The sequence below is a fragment of the Argiope bruennichi genome, chromosome 11, assembly GCF_947563725.1.
Source record: "Argiope bruennichi chromosome 11, qqArgBrue1.1, whole genome shotgun sequence".
NCBI lineage: Eukaryota > Metazoa > Arthropoda > Arachnida > Araneae > Araneidae > Argiope > Argiope bruennichi.
In genome coordinates this window covers 103206497-103223724 of record NC_079161.1, presented here as the reverse complement: position 1 = coordinate 103223724, position 17228 = coordinate 103206497, and the positions used below count along the sequence as shown (strand labels likewise).

The following is a 17228-nucleotide window of genomic DNA, read 5'->3' as shown; positions in this document are numbered from 1 at the left end:
TTTAAACTACACATTTTGTAGCGTGTTTACAGGAAGCACCCGTTTCCTCTAAGCATCCCCTACGAATGCCTAATCCCTGAACATAAACAAGAGTTCAAAGTTCTGGATTTTCATTGCGCCATCTGTTGGCGTTCAGATGAATCACTATCCTCCGGGGCGCGGCATGTCGGCACCGGTAGTGCAATGAGTCTGCTAATGGCTCTTTTGGCAGGTCCTGATGGAGTACGAAGCAGGGCAACTCTAGGGATACCATCTGTTCCGGGGATGATCTCCAGGATACGCGCAAGTGGCTAGGATAATGGAGGCATGTTGTCAGCTTGAATAAGGACGAGATCTCCGACACTCAAAGGAGGATGATGTTGATGCCACTTCCGTCGGGCTTGCAAATGCTGAAGGACGTCTCTAGTCCATCTAATCCAAAAGTGATGTTTTAACTGTAAGATACTTTTCCATCTGCAAGAAAGACTAAGATTTTGATTAGTGAGACTAGTTCCTTCAGGAAGCTCAAGAAGAGGTTCCCCGATTAGGAAATGTCCAGGAGTGAGAGCCCTGAGATCAGCTGGATCATTGGAAAGTGGTACTAGAGGTCTTGAATTAATACAGGCCTCTATCTGACATAAGAGAGTGGACAGTTCTTCAAAATTAAGCAAATGTCCTTGACAAGTTTTAAAGAGATGTCTTTTGGCGAGTTTGGTGGATGACTCCCAAACACCACCGAAATTGGGAGCATATGGTGGGATGAATTTCCAACTAATGTTTCTCACAGTCAGGAAAGTTTGTACAGACTGGTCTTGGACTAACTTGAATAATTGCTTTAGATAATTATCTGAACCTATGAAATTCGATCCATTGTCTGACAGGATATCAGTGGGATGACCTCGTCGTGCTATAAATCGACGAAGTGCGGCTAAGAATGCTTCCGTAGACATACTGGACACGAGTTCGAGATGAACTTCTCTAGTCGCTGTGCATATGAATAAACAAAGGTAAGACTTGAATTGGGTAGCTTTTCTGAGATGCTGACATTTTATGACTAACGGTCCTGCGAAATCCACCCCAACTTTTTCAAAAGGACGAGATTTTGTTATTCGACTACTTGGCAAATCTCCCATCTTAGGGATCGAAGGTTTAGAATTTAATCGACAGCAAACGATACAGCGTTTGATTTCTCGACGCACCGTGGAACGACCATTAGGAATCCAGAATTTTTGTCGAATGAGTGATAAAACCAATTCTGGTCCAGCATGGAGACTGAGTTGGTGAAAATGTCGAATTATAAGGGGAGTTATATGATGTCTTTTGGGGATGACTATTGGAAATTTTTGATCATAGGCAAGAGTCGGATGTTTAGAAAGCCGACCTCCCACTTTGAGAATCCCATCTTTATCCAAAAATATATTTAAAGGGAGTAATTTACTAGATTTCGGTATGAGTTTGTTCATCTTGAAACATTTAATTTCCTGGTAAAATTCAGTTTGCTGAATGAGTTTAACTAGATTTTTAAGTGAAGCCTCTACTTCTTCTGCTTGAAGGAGCCCTACTGATTTAGAGGTTAAACAGGTAGCTTTACAATTTTGAATAAAACGTTTAACCCATGCAAATACTCTTATAAGTTTGGTGTAAGATGAAAATTTGAGTAGCAAGTCATTCAAAGGATTTCTGTCCACATTTACGGACGTAGGTTTCTGCACGGAGTCTGGCTCATCTAAGTTGGTAGTTAGCACTTTTAAGGACGGTACAAGAGGATAAAAATCTTGTTTGATCCAATCAGGACCATTCCACCAATAAGATGCATTTTTGAGCTGCTCTGGAAAAAGTCCTCCAGTAGCACAATCGGCTGGATTGAGTTTACCAGGAATGTGATACCAATCAGACACTGAAGTTAAATTTAAGATATTATTAACTCGATTTTGAATGAAAATATTCCCTTTACTTGGGGGTCTATTTATCCAACTTAATACGATTGTTGAATCTGTCCATAAATATCGCTCTTTTATGGGAAAAGATAGTGCTTTTTCGATGGCAGTTATTAGCTCGGCAAGTAGAAGTGCTCCGCAAAGTTCCAACCTTGGGGTAGTAAGCTGTTTTATAGGAGCAACACGAGTTTTAGCACTTACGAGAGATACTTGATTCTGTCTAGATTTCAAATAGACAACGGCAGCGAATGCTTTTGTAGATGCATCGCAGAAACCGTGTAATTGGATGTCAGAATTATTGTCGACTCCCAAGAAGCGAGGAACTGAAATCAAGTTTAGATTATAGCTTTGTTGTTTAAATTTTGTCCAGGTTTCTAGAATGGTAAGAGGAACAGGATCATCCCAAGCGGCTTTCGATTTCCATAGTTCTTGCAACATAATTTTTAATATGATTACAGAAGGTGAAAACAGTCCCAGCGGATCGAATGTTTTAGCAATAACTGATAGAAGTTGCCTTTTTGTATTTACGATTTCTCCATCAGCAATTCTAACTTGAATCGAATCGGTTAAAAGATTCCAAAAAATACCTAATACCCGCTGTTTTACTTCTTCATCGCACAACGAATGTATAGATTCTGTAGCTAACAAGGATTTATCCAAATCTTTCAAAATACTTTTATGGCTACTAGACCATTTTCGAAGACTAAATCCCCCTGATTTCATTAGGTTTTGAATTTCGTCAATAATGGCTTTAGCTTCTTCTTCAGTGTCGGCTCCTGCCAACAAATCATCTACATAAAAATGATTTTTAACATAACGTGTGGCGATTGGAAAAGTGTGTTCCTCCTCTAAGTACAACTGTTGCAATGTTCGCAACGCTAGAAAAGGCGCACAGGATGTTCCGTAAGTTACAGTTTGAAGTTCATAAGAGATTAAGGGATCTGATGGAGTTGATCGCCAAACGATTCTTTGATATTTAAGGTCATCATCGGCAATTAGAATTTGACGATACATCTTTTCGATGTCGGCAGAAAAAGCTACACGGTAGGATCTAAATTTGACTAAATGAGAGAAAATATCAGTTTGTAATTTAGATCCTATCAGCAGGATATTATTTAATGATTTGCCATTACTTGTTTTAGCTGACGCATTAAAGACGACTAGGCACTTAGTGGTACTGAAGTTTTCATTTTGAATCATATGATATGGGATATAACAATTTGGCGATTCTTTCTCCCTGTCAATCGAAATTGCCTTCATATGGCCAAGCGACAAGTATTCCTTCATGAATTTATTAAATTTTTCTTTTAATGGTGGGTTTCGGTTTAGTCTATTTTCTAAGGTAAACAATAGATGTATCGCTTTTTCTTTGCTTTCTCCAAGAGTTTTGTCCTCTTTGAATGGAAGACTGACTATAAATCTGCCTTCATCATTTCGACAAACCGATTGTTGATAGAATTCCTCGCAAGGATCATATATTCTTTCCACTGGGACATTCGGAGGGAACTTTTCAATCGACCAGAATTTATTTAACTGGTCACACAAAGTTGAATGCACAATCGAGTCAGGCATTTGTGAAGTATAGATTTTTCCAGTTAAAATGTATCCCAATTTAGTTGAAATTGCAGTTGGAGTTCCTGAAGGTCCAAAAATGGGAAGTCCATCCAGGAGGAGTGCATAAATATCTGCACCGAGCAAAATGTCAATTTGTTGCGAAATATAAAAATTTGGATCTGCGAGTATAAGATTATCCAAATGCGGCCAGTGTTGGATTTGAATATCGAAATTTGGGAGAGGTGAAGTCACTTTATTTACCACAAGAGCATTAAGATTGAATGTTTTAGATGAGAAGTGAGGAGTGAATTCTACCTGACAACTATGCAATGAAGTTTCTGCATTAATCCCATTAATACCGGTTAATTTATGGTTTGTATTTTTTAATGGTAAATTTAATTGATGCGCTAATTTTTTTGAAATTAATGAGAGCAGTGATGCATTGTCAATTAAAGCTCTGCAATTAACAAACTTTCCCGAGTGATCTTTCACTTTAATTACGGCCGTTGAGAGAAGAACAGAACTATTAGAAACTCCATTAGAAACAGCTACGACATCCGGATATTCCGTCTCAGTTGGAAGATTTACGTTATATTTATGAAGTAAAGTATGATGTCGATTTTTGCAAACCTTACATCCGATATTTATTTTGCAATTATCCGTCTTATGGTTTTTGCGAAGACAATTCCTACAACAAATTCCTTCTATTGCTTTCAATCGTTCTTCGATTTTCATTCGATTAAAAACAGGACATTTATAAAGCGGGTGATTTGAATTTCCCTGACACAAAAAACAAGAAAAAGAGTCGATTTTCCCCTCAGTTACGTTATGAACTATCACTTTTCTTGTCCGGTCTGCCACCCTTCGGCTAAACCAGTTCCCCCTTTCAGTCTGACTACATTTACGACCATCTGGAAAGAATTTCTTTTCAGGGGTTAGGTTCCCCCGCATTTGTTTATTTTTAGCTGAGCTACGACTGTCTAGAGATCTCGCCTCCCTCTCGATAAAGGCTTTAAAAGAATTCAGCGTTGGAAATACATCAGGGTTCAAGGTCAAATCCCAGCGGTGAATTATTTCGTCGTCCAGTTTTGAAACGCAGTGATTAATTATAATCAGCTCGGTTAATTCATTTACTTCTAAACCCAAAACACCTAAATTTCTAACACATTCATTACAATTATCTAGAATCTCGAATAGCAGTTTAGATGAATTTGCGTTTTGTATTTTTAGATTAAATAACTTATTAATTTGGCAATTAGCTAACTGATTTTTGTTTTCAAATCTTTCGCATAACAATTCCCAGCAATTTTTAAGATTTTCTTCCCGAATTGCGAATCCACGAATTAATTTTGCGGCATTACCTTTGGTAGATGCGAATAAATATTGCAATTTGTCTATTTTGGATAATTCTGAATTATTAATTACCGTTGCTTGAAATAATTCTTTGAATGATATCCAATTTTCCATATCTCCATAAAAATGCGGTAATTCAAGTTTAGGCAATTTTTTAGACGCCTGAATTTTGGCATTTGAGCTAACAGCTTGACTTTCCGTTTTATTTTTAGGTTTAGTGTTTTCCAAAAGCACGGCACACTCAAATAACACATCCTGAAATTCTAAATATTTTTCAAGTTTCTCTTCACTATCATTAACATCTAAATTCGAAAACGAATTTTCTAGTTTTTGTTTATAAGTATTGACTTTCGTTTTTAGCACATTGAATAATGCATCTGAACTATCCGCGTTTTCAACTGCATTTTTAATTCTCTCCTCAATTCTCAAAATTTCTTTACAGACATTACTGAAATTTTGAATTGCTTTTATGATTTTCGATTTGGAAGTCATTGTCCATAGGGCTCTGCGGCTAACGACGGACCAAAAAATGTTGATTTAATTAAGGATTATGGTAATAAATAAAGGAATGACTCACCTCATCCACGTCTCGATATTTATTACAGCGAATATATTTTTTGTATACAGGTTTAAACTATACATTTTGTAGCGTGTTTACAGGAAGCACCCGTTTCCTCCAAGCATCCCCTACGAATGCCTAATCCCTGAACATAAACAAGAGTTCAAAGTTCTGGATTTTCATTGCGCCATCTGTTGGCGTTCAGATGAATCACCAATAACAATGAACCAGATGTAAAAGAACAGGGTAATAAAGTTGCATATTTAAAGAGAAAGTTTCTGATCTAAAAAATCACGGAAACAATGAATCAAAATTTATAACTTTATTTATATTTAAAGCAAAGCTGTAAACTTTTTAAATTGCATATGTTATTTAAAAATAACCTTTACCATCCAATGAATGATGGCCATTAAAACAATACAGTTAAAAGAAATAAAGCTTATTTTTCTATTTGACAAAAGTACAAAGATTCACTCATTTATTATCCCTTTTTTTAGAAATATTTTAGTCATAGGTATCAACAGACGCCATTTTGAAAAGACAAAAAGAATGAAGAAAAACATAAATTATTATGACTCTCATTTAAAGCTATGATGCGTGATCAAATGCATTTATCTCTACCCAGTTCTTCAACTTAATAAATTGAACAGGAAAAAATTATTTTTTTCTCCCTGCATAAACAGAAAGAAAAGAAATTATCTTAATAATTCCAAAGGAAATGTATTTTCTTCTTTATCTGCCTAGAAGGGCTTTGAAAATAATACTGAGTTTATGAAAAAATTTGATTTAGGCTATGGGATTTATATAAAATTTATAGGCAATTATTTGAAAAAAAATATAGTAAAACAATTTTATAATTTCGCTTTTTCTTTTTTTTTTTTTCATTCTTTCAGTAAGTACAAACTCCATCTGCCTAAAGAAAGAGACTTTAACGCTGTTAAAATCGGGACACTCTATATTAAAATGAGGGATTATGTTTGTAACAATTTGTCAAGACTTATTTATGAATGGAGTGGTATTTTAATGTCGAATAGAACATTGGGACTTAGAATTTAACATCCGGGCATTTAAATTTACGTTTATTTATGTACATTTCACGAATTCTATTTGTCTCATACAGATGCTCGAAATTTTATTTTATAATGAAGAATAAAAACAAATTGCCATATTTCCTGAAATGTTATTAAAGATTTTTTTTGTTCAGTAGAAAATCTCTAAAAAAATAAGTATCACTAAATCACAAGTCCAAATACTTTCATTTGTGTGTGTGTGTGTGTGTGTGTGTGTGTGTGTGTGTGTGTGTGTGTGTGTGTGTGTGTTTCCCGCGCCCTCGTGTTTGGTCTAAAAAAATGGTAATGAGTGGTCAAATTTTTTGATAAGATTTGTGATGCAAACCATTGGGAAACTCTTAGGAATGTGCAACAGAAATTTTAGGTTGTTTCTATTTAGAAGAATCAAAAATTTTGTATAAGTTTGGAAATTAATAGTAATAAAACTCATTTACATTAAATGTTTCTGTACAGCTGAAAAATAAAAGTCAGACGAAAAGTTTATTTTCTGAAACATTCTTTTAAACTTTTCTGAAACTTAAACGTAAAAATGCAAATAAAAATACAATATTGTTGATTTGCATGCTCGAATTTCCATCAGACGATAGGAATTTCTTTTTACCAGAACTTGCATTAAATAAAAAACTATTATAAGCTTTTATAATCAAAGCATTGATAAGCTTTTTTATTTGAAAAGAAATTGCAATTCCCTCGTATAAGGAAATGCTTTTGTTTTTATTATGCTTTTGTATTGATTTATTTATTCATGCATTTCAAGCTATATTAATTTTAAATTGAGAATAAAATTAGGCTTCAGTTCTTTTTTTAGTAATGTAAGATATAACAAATCATTTCTAAAATTGCTATCTATACCCATTTCACTTAAATGGAACTTTGAGATGCAATTGGAATAGAATCTGTTAAAAGTATCGATTTCCATAAGAATCTTAGCATTTATTTTAAAAAGGAAAAAAAAAATCTTTACCTAAAGCAAGGCTGAAAGACAAACTTTTTTTCCTGTTTCATTTTAATGATTTTTTTATACCTGACAGAGAATCCTTGTGTGAGAATAAGATGACCTCAAAAATTGAGAAAATCAGGATTTTTTTAAAAATGTTTATTGCTAAATATTTGTCTGAAATGAGTAAAATTTGGATGCTAAAAATTGTAATATTTTAGATCTTGCTCCTACGATTGTCATTAAAATATTTTTTTTTTTTTTGATTTTTCTATTCAACAATTTTTAACTTGTACATTTTAAAATTAATTAAAAATATAAAACAACATATTATATATATTTTTTAAAAAATTATAACATTAGTTTTACTTACTGAGTATTTTAATGTAAATTAATAATTATTATCAGATTTATTAAATTATCAAATATACAAAGAAATGTTCCAGTTTTTATTTCAACTTCATAGAACCCATCAAACATTTACTCAAAACTGCAAAATGTATACGCAAATATATAAATATTTGAGTTACTGTAATCTTAAAAATTCAGGCATGAATATGAAATCAGGAGTTGTTATTTGAAAAAAAAATTAATTTTGAGCAATTTTACACATGAAGACGACATGAAAAACTATTTCGCACGCTTATAGAGAACTAGGGATTGCAATACCGGACCAAAAGTTCAATACCGGTATTCGGTATTTTTTAGATCTAAATACCGGGATACCGGTATTAGAAATTTTAGGAAAAGAAAGAAAACACGGGTGTTTCTTTGTTTTATTTACCAGTTTTATTAGAGAATGTAAATATCACAAAAATAATTTGTAACATATAAATTATAACGGTATAGCTGCACTATACCACCTCCATGAAACCAAAGATTTCTTAAAAGTTCAAAAACAATAGCGGATCCTTTAAAATCTCTAAAATCGTAAAATTTAAACATTTAAGAATATGATTGGGGGGAAGGCTTGATCTGCCTTGCACCAAGAACATTCAGCAAAGATCCTCCGTCTGTGTTGGAAGACGAGGATTGTAAAAAGCCTCCACCTTTTGCACATGAGTTCATGTTGGTGTGTACACTTAAAAAAAGAGAGAGCCGTTTGCTGTTTTCTAGAGATATTCAGACGGTGACACCAATAATGACTCTTACCGAAGTATCAAGGGTGAGCAGGTGGGACTCTCCAAAGTGAACTCGACTCCATCCTTTTGATAGAGGAGATTTCAGAAAAAGTTAGTGTTGCATCACCATGAAATATGTCAGCTGAGGCAGTCTTAGCTAAATTATCCGCTATCTCATTATCATTTAAACCAACATGTGAGGGGATCCACCGAAAGTGTATAGAGTGTTCAGCGGAGAGCTTGGCAATAATAATGTTTAGATAAACAAAAAAGTGTTAACATCACTATTCAGTCTGTTACAAATTTTTGAAATGTGATCTTAAAAACATAATGCATCAATTGTACTGTCATTAAGCCTGGAATGTAATTTTGGGCAAAAATTATTAGCTGTCGAAAACGCTCTTTCAGCATCTGCGATAGTTGGTGATGCTGTTAGCAATTTGTGATACTTTTTCCAAATATTTACTTCTAAAATAAATTTTCAAATAAATCGATTACTCGTCGGATGATTTTGAATATAGCTGATTTCTGTATTGTATTTTGTTTTGTTGAATATTTTTTTTTATTTATCGCTAATTCTAATTTGTGTTCAAGGGATAATTCCTTTTCACTATCGACATTTGTGCCATGATAATCTCCGATAACTGTACCGAATTCTTCTGAATGTGGATAGGTTTGTGGGTAAAAAAAATTTAAGAAAATTTACTATAAACTTGATCAGATTTGAAATGGTTGGTCTCTTTTCTTCTTTTTCATTTTTAAAATAATTATAATTATGTAAATACCGTAAGACATTTTCTATTTCGGTATGCCTTTCTTCTCTGCGATTTTTCAATGTAATATATAATTCTTCAGATAGTGATGTGTGCTGTTCTTTCAGTGACTGCAACATGAAACTTATTGTTGCGTTCGCTGTTAATAAATTAGAATTTCTCCGACATAATGCCTCAACAGCCTGTTTTAATATTAAGTTTATATTAAGTTATAACAACCTGTTCTGGATATTAAGTCGAATTCACTATCTGAAAAATTAATTTGCTGGTTTAAGTCGATTATTGCTTTTTGGATTGGATATCGTAGTTTCAAAAATCGTTCCATCATTAGGAATAAACTGCTCCAACGTGTTTTGAATCTCCTCCTAAGCATCTCCTTTCATCTTTCCTGTCACTCCTATTTTGTCAAAGTAAACCCATATTAACTCATGTGCAAAAGGTGGAGGCTTTTTACAATCCATTGTCATACAGTGTTTTATCAATTCTCTTGATTGTACGATGAAACTTTGTATTCACAGTCTAATTAATTTCGCCCTTTAGGGAGACATAAAAACAAAAACGTATTCTATTTTGCTATGTTGGCGATCCCTGAACAATTTAAAAAATTACAAGACAAAAAATTTTTTAGTAAATACCGAAAAACCGGTTTTTAAACTTGTGAATACCGGTATTACAAAACTGTACAAAAGGCTCAAAATACCGGTATTAGGTATCCCGGTATACCGGTATTGCAATCCCTATAGAGAACATATTTGTATAGCGATAGGTATTTACAGTGTTATTGAATGTCTATTAGTTTCGGAATAAAAGGCAATATCCGGATACGTCTTGAAAGACAGTACAACAGCCCATCTGAATGAACAAAACATGTAAATTATGTTTATCATTTCGGCGACATATTCTTTATATATTTATTTTGAGCACTTCAGAAGTTAAATGTTTATGATGTGCTTTACATGCGATTGTACAAAGGCTGCTCAATGTAGTATAATCATAATTTTTAAAGTGATTAAAACAATTAATAATAATTTATATTACATATTTAATGATATAAGTGAAAAATATATGGCATTTATTTCAGTCACAATGACGCTGTTGTGGCCTTGGTCTAAAGTATGCTTTGATTTGTATGCAAATTAAAGTAAAATAAGCACGCATTGTTCTACTTTCATCTACAACCTAAATGGATATAATACGCGATAAACACATTGGTATTTTGTTTTTGCCTAAATATTCGTCTTCTGAAGCCTATGTTACAAGATGCTTATAAAAAAACTGTCATCCCTATTATGTGACTAGAAGTTGTTTTAAAATGCTTAAAGAAGCATGAAATCTACTTCAAAGGAAGGTGTCCCCGGTGCTTCAGTGACTACTCAAACACAGTTAAAGTGATAGTGAAGGAAAATGTTTGAATCTCATTAAGAGATCAATCAGAAAATTTTAACATTTAGGTGGGTGTTACTCACAGGGAAACTGCGTATGGATGTATCTGTGTGTGGTATGTAGCCAGACTTCTTAACAATATAAATTAAAAATTAACATAACTTTCGTTCCCCATACTCTTTACAACACTGATTTAGCTCCATACGATTTTTGCTTTTTATGAATTCAAAGAAAATCTCTTAAGATAAGGGTAAGCACTTCTCATTGCGAAAGACATGAATAAAAGCTACTGATGGAGTTTTGAAAGGCAAATGAAAAAACGCTATCTCGCACATGTTTGAAAAATGAAAAAAAGGGGATACATGAATTGCATGTACTGTTTTATTTTGTAAATGACCATCACATTTTGATGGTTAGTTACTTTTTATAACTTAACAATAATTCTTTAGTGAGAAATCTATGGATTTGTATGACTTGAAAGGATTTTATTTGTGCAGCTGCTTTGTTGTGAAAGGCAGTTGCATAGCATACTCAGTAAATTTATGTTGTGATTCTGTATTCTATTAAAGGGGTGTTGCACATTTTATTTGATTTATTCTTTTCCTTTTCTTAACTCCTTCCCACCATCCTGTTTGTGATCTCACCATCGAATGGAAAAATTACTGTATCTTTATGCTTGGTATTCCTTTAAAATTTCTTCAAAGGCATTTGAATCTCCACGTATATCGAGACATGATTTTGTGTATAAATGCATAAACATGCTGACTTATTACGACTCAGAAGAAAAATCTGGGATATTAGCAAATTAGCAAATAGACAATTTCAAGCAAAGTTAGAAAAATATTACTTATTGAATTATATTCACCTTTTTAAATCGAAAAATCTTTTAATTTATTCTGTCCAGAAGGTATCGAATAGAGCGTTTTCATAATCTTGATTTTTTTTTTGTTTATATGTTGGGTAAATGAATCAGTGTTTCTGAAATAATGAATTTTTTTCATAGCGAATTGTAACGCACAGTTTTATAAATAATATACTATTTTCGATTAATAGTTTTTGAAATTCAAAAAGAAAGGACAATTTAGAGCCGGTTATTGGTTTGTACAAAATAATTAACATTATTCGACAAGTATAAATGCTAAAGAATGATTTTCTAAGACACGCTAACTGCCATTTTATATATTAAGCAGAATTATCTAAGTCTACTTGTGAAAGTTATGAAATACATTTGGTATTATATGTAAATTTCAAAACCGTCTCTGTAGACCTCCTGAACTTTCTATAAACAGATTCAGAATAAGCAGTAAATAAGTAGTGATACAGTGAAGCGATAGAGAGATTTTGTAGCAAATGTTTGCTTCCGTAATAAACTACATTTCCCATATTCATATTCAAAGAGGTTAAGAAACAGACTCAAATCTATTGTTTCTAATCTAAAAGCAACGATTTTCAGCACTTCTTATCTTTTTTTGATAAAATCCGTACATTCTGATCAACGGACGGTGAAACGAAGTTTGATAAAGATGATTTTAAAAAAACTCATTCTTAGTAAATTAGTAAAAGTTATTTTTATGTTACGTTTTTTGGTTTTTTTAATTCTTTAATTTCAAATTTATCACCAGAAGCATAGAATATATTAATTCAGATAGAGATATTTCGCAAATCATTGACAAATGGTAACATTTATGTGCAGTTCAATTTGGTTTAAAAACTCTTTTGGTTGGTAATAATCAAAAATATTTAAATACGACTCATACATCATCGGTAAAAAAAAATTGTACAGAATTTCAAAACTCTAGCACCTAAGGAAAAGAATGAAAATGGATTACACAAATTCTATCTTTATGAATATGAAATAAATGAATAAGAGTGCTTAAATTGTTCGTGATAACGCAGCATTTTAATTCTATAGGGAATACTCGTTATGATATCAAGTGCTTAAAAATCAGCCATTATTTTTTGATACAGATATTAACTATTTTCGAATGATCGAATTCTTATTTTTATGAATTTCTGAATTAAAAAAATTAGCATTACTAGTAGAGGAAAGGGGAGATGTTTTCTTTGTGATTTTAATTTTTGGCAATATTATTATAATTCTTATTTTAATTGAATTTCATCACGTGATTTACTGTTTTCAGTTGTGTACAATAAAGCTCTTGTCTGTATAACATATTTTTATTCAGAAATCCTTATTCTCCTTTACAATTTTTCAATTCCAACACTCATTAAAATAGAGAATGAAAAGGGAGAGTGGCGAAATCTCCTCATTCCCATATCTTTAGACATGAGATAACTACCCTTCATTTCCACCAAGTAGACACGATTATTTTTAAAGATAAAAACTACAAAATCCTATCTCTAGACGATTACGGTTCTTTTCTCTTAACAAATAAAAATGCATTCATGTAAAATTATTTCTCCATTTGTGGTGAATGTTGCAGTACCCCTATCGTTATGCAAAAAAAAGGCCAGTCTTAACAAGACTGATTTTTTCCTTTCTGCAAATAAAAGGTCCTTTATGTGAGAAAAGAGAAGAAAGTAAATAAATAAGAGAGTAAATGATTTTCTTTTGTGTGGGTATATAGAAGAAGATTTTCTCTTCAGTTTTGTCTGATGGTTTATTCCTTGAAAAGAGGTATCACCGAATGACCTATTTCTGGCACAAAAACAATTTATTTTGTTCCAGACGCATTATTATATTTAACGCCTTGCCTGCGGTGTAACTCACCTGCAGTTCACGTCTACTTTCTAATCGTATATCTAATGAGAAGATCTATTATAGTCAAAAGATAGCAAAAAAAAAAAAAAAACTTATTTAATCAAATGGATGACCCGGCCAGTGCCGTGACAGAGAAAATAATGTGAACGGGTGTGTAAATCATTTGGAGAAAGTGAGAAGTTGTTTTGTCAACTGTTGTTATTTGATACTAATAATGCATTTTCTATCCATCAATAAATCAATAAAAGGATGCCATCTGAATTTTTAAAAAATATTTATAAGCCAGTTGCGTACAAGGTTATTGGCGCTTGAAGGGTTTTGTGCCGATAGCTGCCTATCCCTAGTCCAATTTTTATCGCATTACAATAGTAAAAGGATGGAATACTATTTTGTTCTTGAAATTTCGAGAGTAAACATTTTTGTGTATGTTTATTGGAAGTGCGTTTCCACTTTGAGAAATGTTGCTGTTTAAGATACGAATGCAGGATAAAAATTCTCCTTCGTTTAAAAAGGAGAAGATAGAAATTTTAGTGAAGTTTGAATCTTTGAATATCTCTTAATAATTATCTATCCGCAATAAAAATAGTTTCAATGATAAAATGGAATGATCAATGGGTTTTAAAATGATATAATTAAAAAATAAAATAAAGCTTTCAACTTTAAATTTCATTCCGAAACATCATAGCATAATAGTGTCTCAGATTAGAACTATACAGTAGCGATAATGTGCACACAAAATATTATTTAATATTGTTGCAATACTCAATGCAGTCTTAGTAAGAAAAATCCATTTACTAAATTTATGAAAAAAAATTAAGAAATATACTTAAATAACTTCTTTAACTTTCTTTGAATAAAAAATGTTAATTTCATTGAATCCTTTCTGTCTTTTAATGTTTTAATTGTGTTTTTGATTCATTTTAACTTGAATTCATATTCAAAAATATATAATGAATAAGGCCATGACTTCATACACTTTTATTTAACCTGATTTGTTTCATGTTTGAAAAGATAGAATACTTTAATTCATTTTCTACTCATTGTTGCCGAGGATTAAAATACACTAAAAATTACGATACTATATGATGATAATAACCATACACTTAACACAGCTTTACTGTCATTTCTACATGTTACATCAGGTGCTACATAATAGATTGTTGTATTTAAAACATTAACAAATACTCTTGGTTATAATTTGCACATATAAAACTTTTAAAACGTATGATAATATAAGAAGCAAAGTTGTACTTGCTTGTTACACATCGAAAAGGAATTTGTTTCTATTTAATTATTGAGATAAATACTGTTTGCACATACATTGAGACGCAGATGTTTAGACAGCGAAGAAATTCGCATTTACTTTTACCTTCCTAATACGGCTTAAGTGTAATGAGATATATATGCATACAAAAGACCATAATAATAAATACTGTTTAGAGCAAATTGCAAGCTATTAAATAATTAAAAACAAAATTAACATTATCTTAAAAATATAGATAGAAATAAATTAAAGTAAAAATAAAATAAAAAAATTAAAATCTGATTGTGCATCTTTTTATTTATTCATTTTTAAATATGAATTTCAGTAGAAAAAACTAAATCTTGTATTGTTTGTGGCTCGATTTTGTTCCTCACATTCACAATTGATGTCTTGAATTCATTTACAGTAGAGTATGTCCTACCGTCGCAGTAAATTTTGCGACACATGATTCCCAAAGATTATGTAATGATACTTAGCCTACATGAAGGCCAATCAAGATCTTTTATACTCTGATAATTAAATCCGACTTTTGTTCTGTTTGCAGCGTGAACGGAAGAATCGTCTTGCTGAAACTCACACCGAGTACCACCTAGAAGCCGTGACATCAGGCTATCTTCCATTGTATTTTGTGATGTTTGGGGTAACTGATAGAATATAACGACGCATGTCCATCGTAGCAAAAGGATGTCTAGACTATCAAGGAACCATCTCCTTGTCTGCGACTAAAAAGCAGCTAGTTTCCACCAACAAATAATTCTGTTGTATTTTGGTTATGATTATGTGTTTGCCAAAAACTGGTGTTACACCCTTAAAAAGCTTAAAAGATTATGAAGGACTACCCATTCAAAAATCTATCATGCGAATATATGTTCTTGCAAAAGAAGCTGAAGACAGCCAAAGAAAATAAAAAGTCAAAATAACAACAACAAAATAAATAAATAAACGGGACAGACATAAAAAGAGAACGTGAAGGAAGTTTGAATGACACAAACACTCGAGTCAACACAACATCGCTCAGTAACAATATCATTCAAGATAATTAATCAACAATAAAATTTACCGATGGCAGACAATTTAAACTTAAAAAAGAAAATGAAATAATTTTCAGAAATGAGATAAAAATATAAAAATAAATAACGGAAAAAGAGGAGAAAATAAGAAATAAATATATAAATTGATTTAAGCTTCTATAGTTAAGATAGATGAAGGTTCAATGTTTAATTTTTTTTATTTTGTAAAATTTGACAAATTTCTCAAAAAATGAAGATTATGCTAATAAAAAAATGTAGTGTGGAATTCCATCAGAATCATCACCACCTCTGCAACTGCAGCTTCTCAAACTGATTTCTTTAAATAATGTGAGACAATTCCCTGCTTTTTAATTAATTAGGCTAAATATTTATCATCAATTATTTTTTTCTTACTAAAAAGCATTAAAGGCGAAAAGACTTTTCTCATTGTTTTCCCATCTTGTACTACATGTTCTCTTTAATCATAGGAAGTTGGAGAGCGAGTTACGAGCCGCTGCTCTCTTCTTATCTTTATTCCGTTTAAAACTCGTACAATTAAGTACATCTCGATCTCTTTTTGTGGTGATGTTATGTACTATTGCTTCTGTGTGTGTATCATTCGATCGCAACCTATTTGAATATTATACGTATCCTTTCTTGAAGTTTATATCATGAATTTGGAATCATGCAATATAAGCAGTTTTAACATAATATATTTACAATGAAACTACATACTAAATGAGTTTATATATTTTTAAATGTGAAAGGGGTAACAAGAATTACTGACAAATGAAATTAAAAGCCTTTATATTAACCAGTTGCATTTCAGATGAAAGCAAAGACGAAGAAAATGCGTAATAATCATCCATCTGGAATAAATGTCATATACTCACTAATTCTGATAGTTTACAGCATCGTAAGAGGTGTTATCATCACTAGGAAAAACACCTAACCAGTTGATACCCATATTCTTTAGATCAGTTGTGAACAATTTGTGAATGTATACCCTTTGGTTTATGTGAAAATAATATTTAAAATACAAAGCATAATTAACCTGAAAAAATGTTGATAGACAAAGTTCACATGAAAGGTGAAAATAATGTAAATTAGACAGACTGCAGATTAGCGGCAAAAAGAGTGTACACTGAATTTAAAATTGAAACAGTGCAATATTTAAAAACATTCAATAACTTATAATCTGAGTAAAAATTTATACATCCTGCACGTATATTAGTAACAAATACTGCAGTAACATGGAAACCAGTCAGACATAGTATTAATTCAGTTTTATGGAAGTCAACTCCAGACAGAAGCTTTAGAATTTCATTTAAATTTTATTCGATTGAATAGTTAATTATCACAATGAGCAACTTTTAGCCTTTACCACGAGTTAGTGAAACTGAAATTTGTTAATAGGTGTCACAAATAAAGAATTAGAATGTAGCTGTTGGAAGCTGCGGTTAATAAAGAAGACTCCTGGAGATAACAAGAAACATTTATAGAAATAAGGACAAACACAAAACAGATATTATACTCAGCAGATATTGAAGTGACAAGAAAAATGTT

At 31.9% G+C, this 17228-nt stretch overlaps 1 protein-coding gene across 1 annotated transcript; it reads right to left on the bottom strand.

Annotated features, from left to right (window-relative positions):
- Nucleotides 1-290: 290 nt before the first annotated feature.
- On the bottom strand, nt 291-16629 carry LOC129956836 (uncharacterized). The gene is made up of 2 exons (XM_056068790.1): nt 16556-16629; nt 291-3792 (listed from the first exon to the last, which is right to left on the bottom strand). The coding sequence occupies exons 1-2, from the start codon at nt 16627-16629 to the stop codon at nt 291-293; spliced, it is 3576 nt and encodes a 1191-aa protein (XP_055924765.1).
- Between the last annotated feature and the right edge of the window lie 599 nt (nt 16630-17228).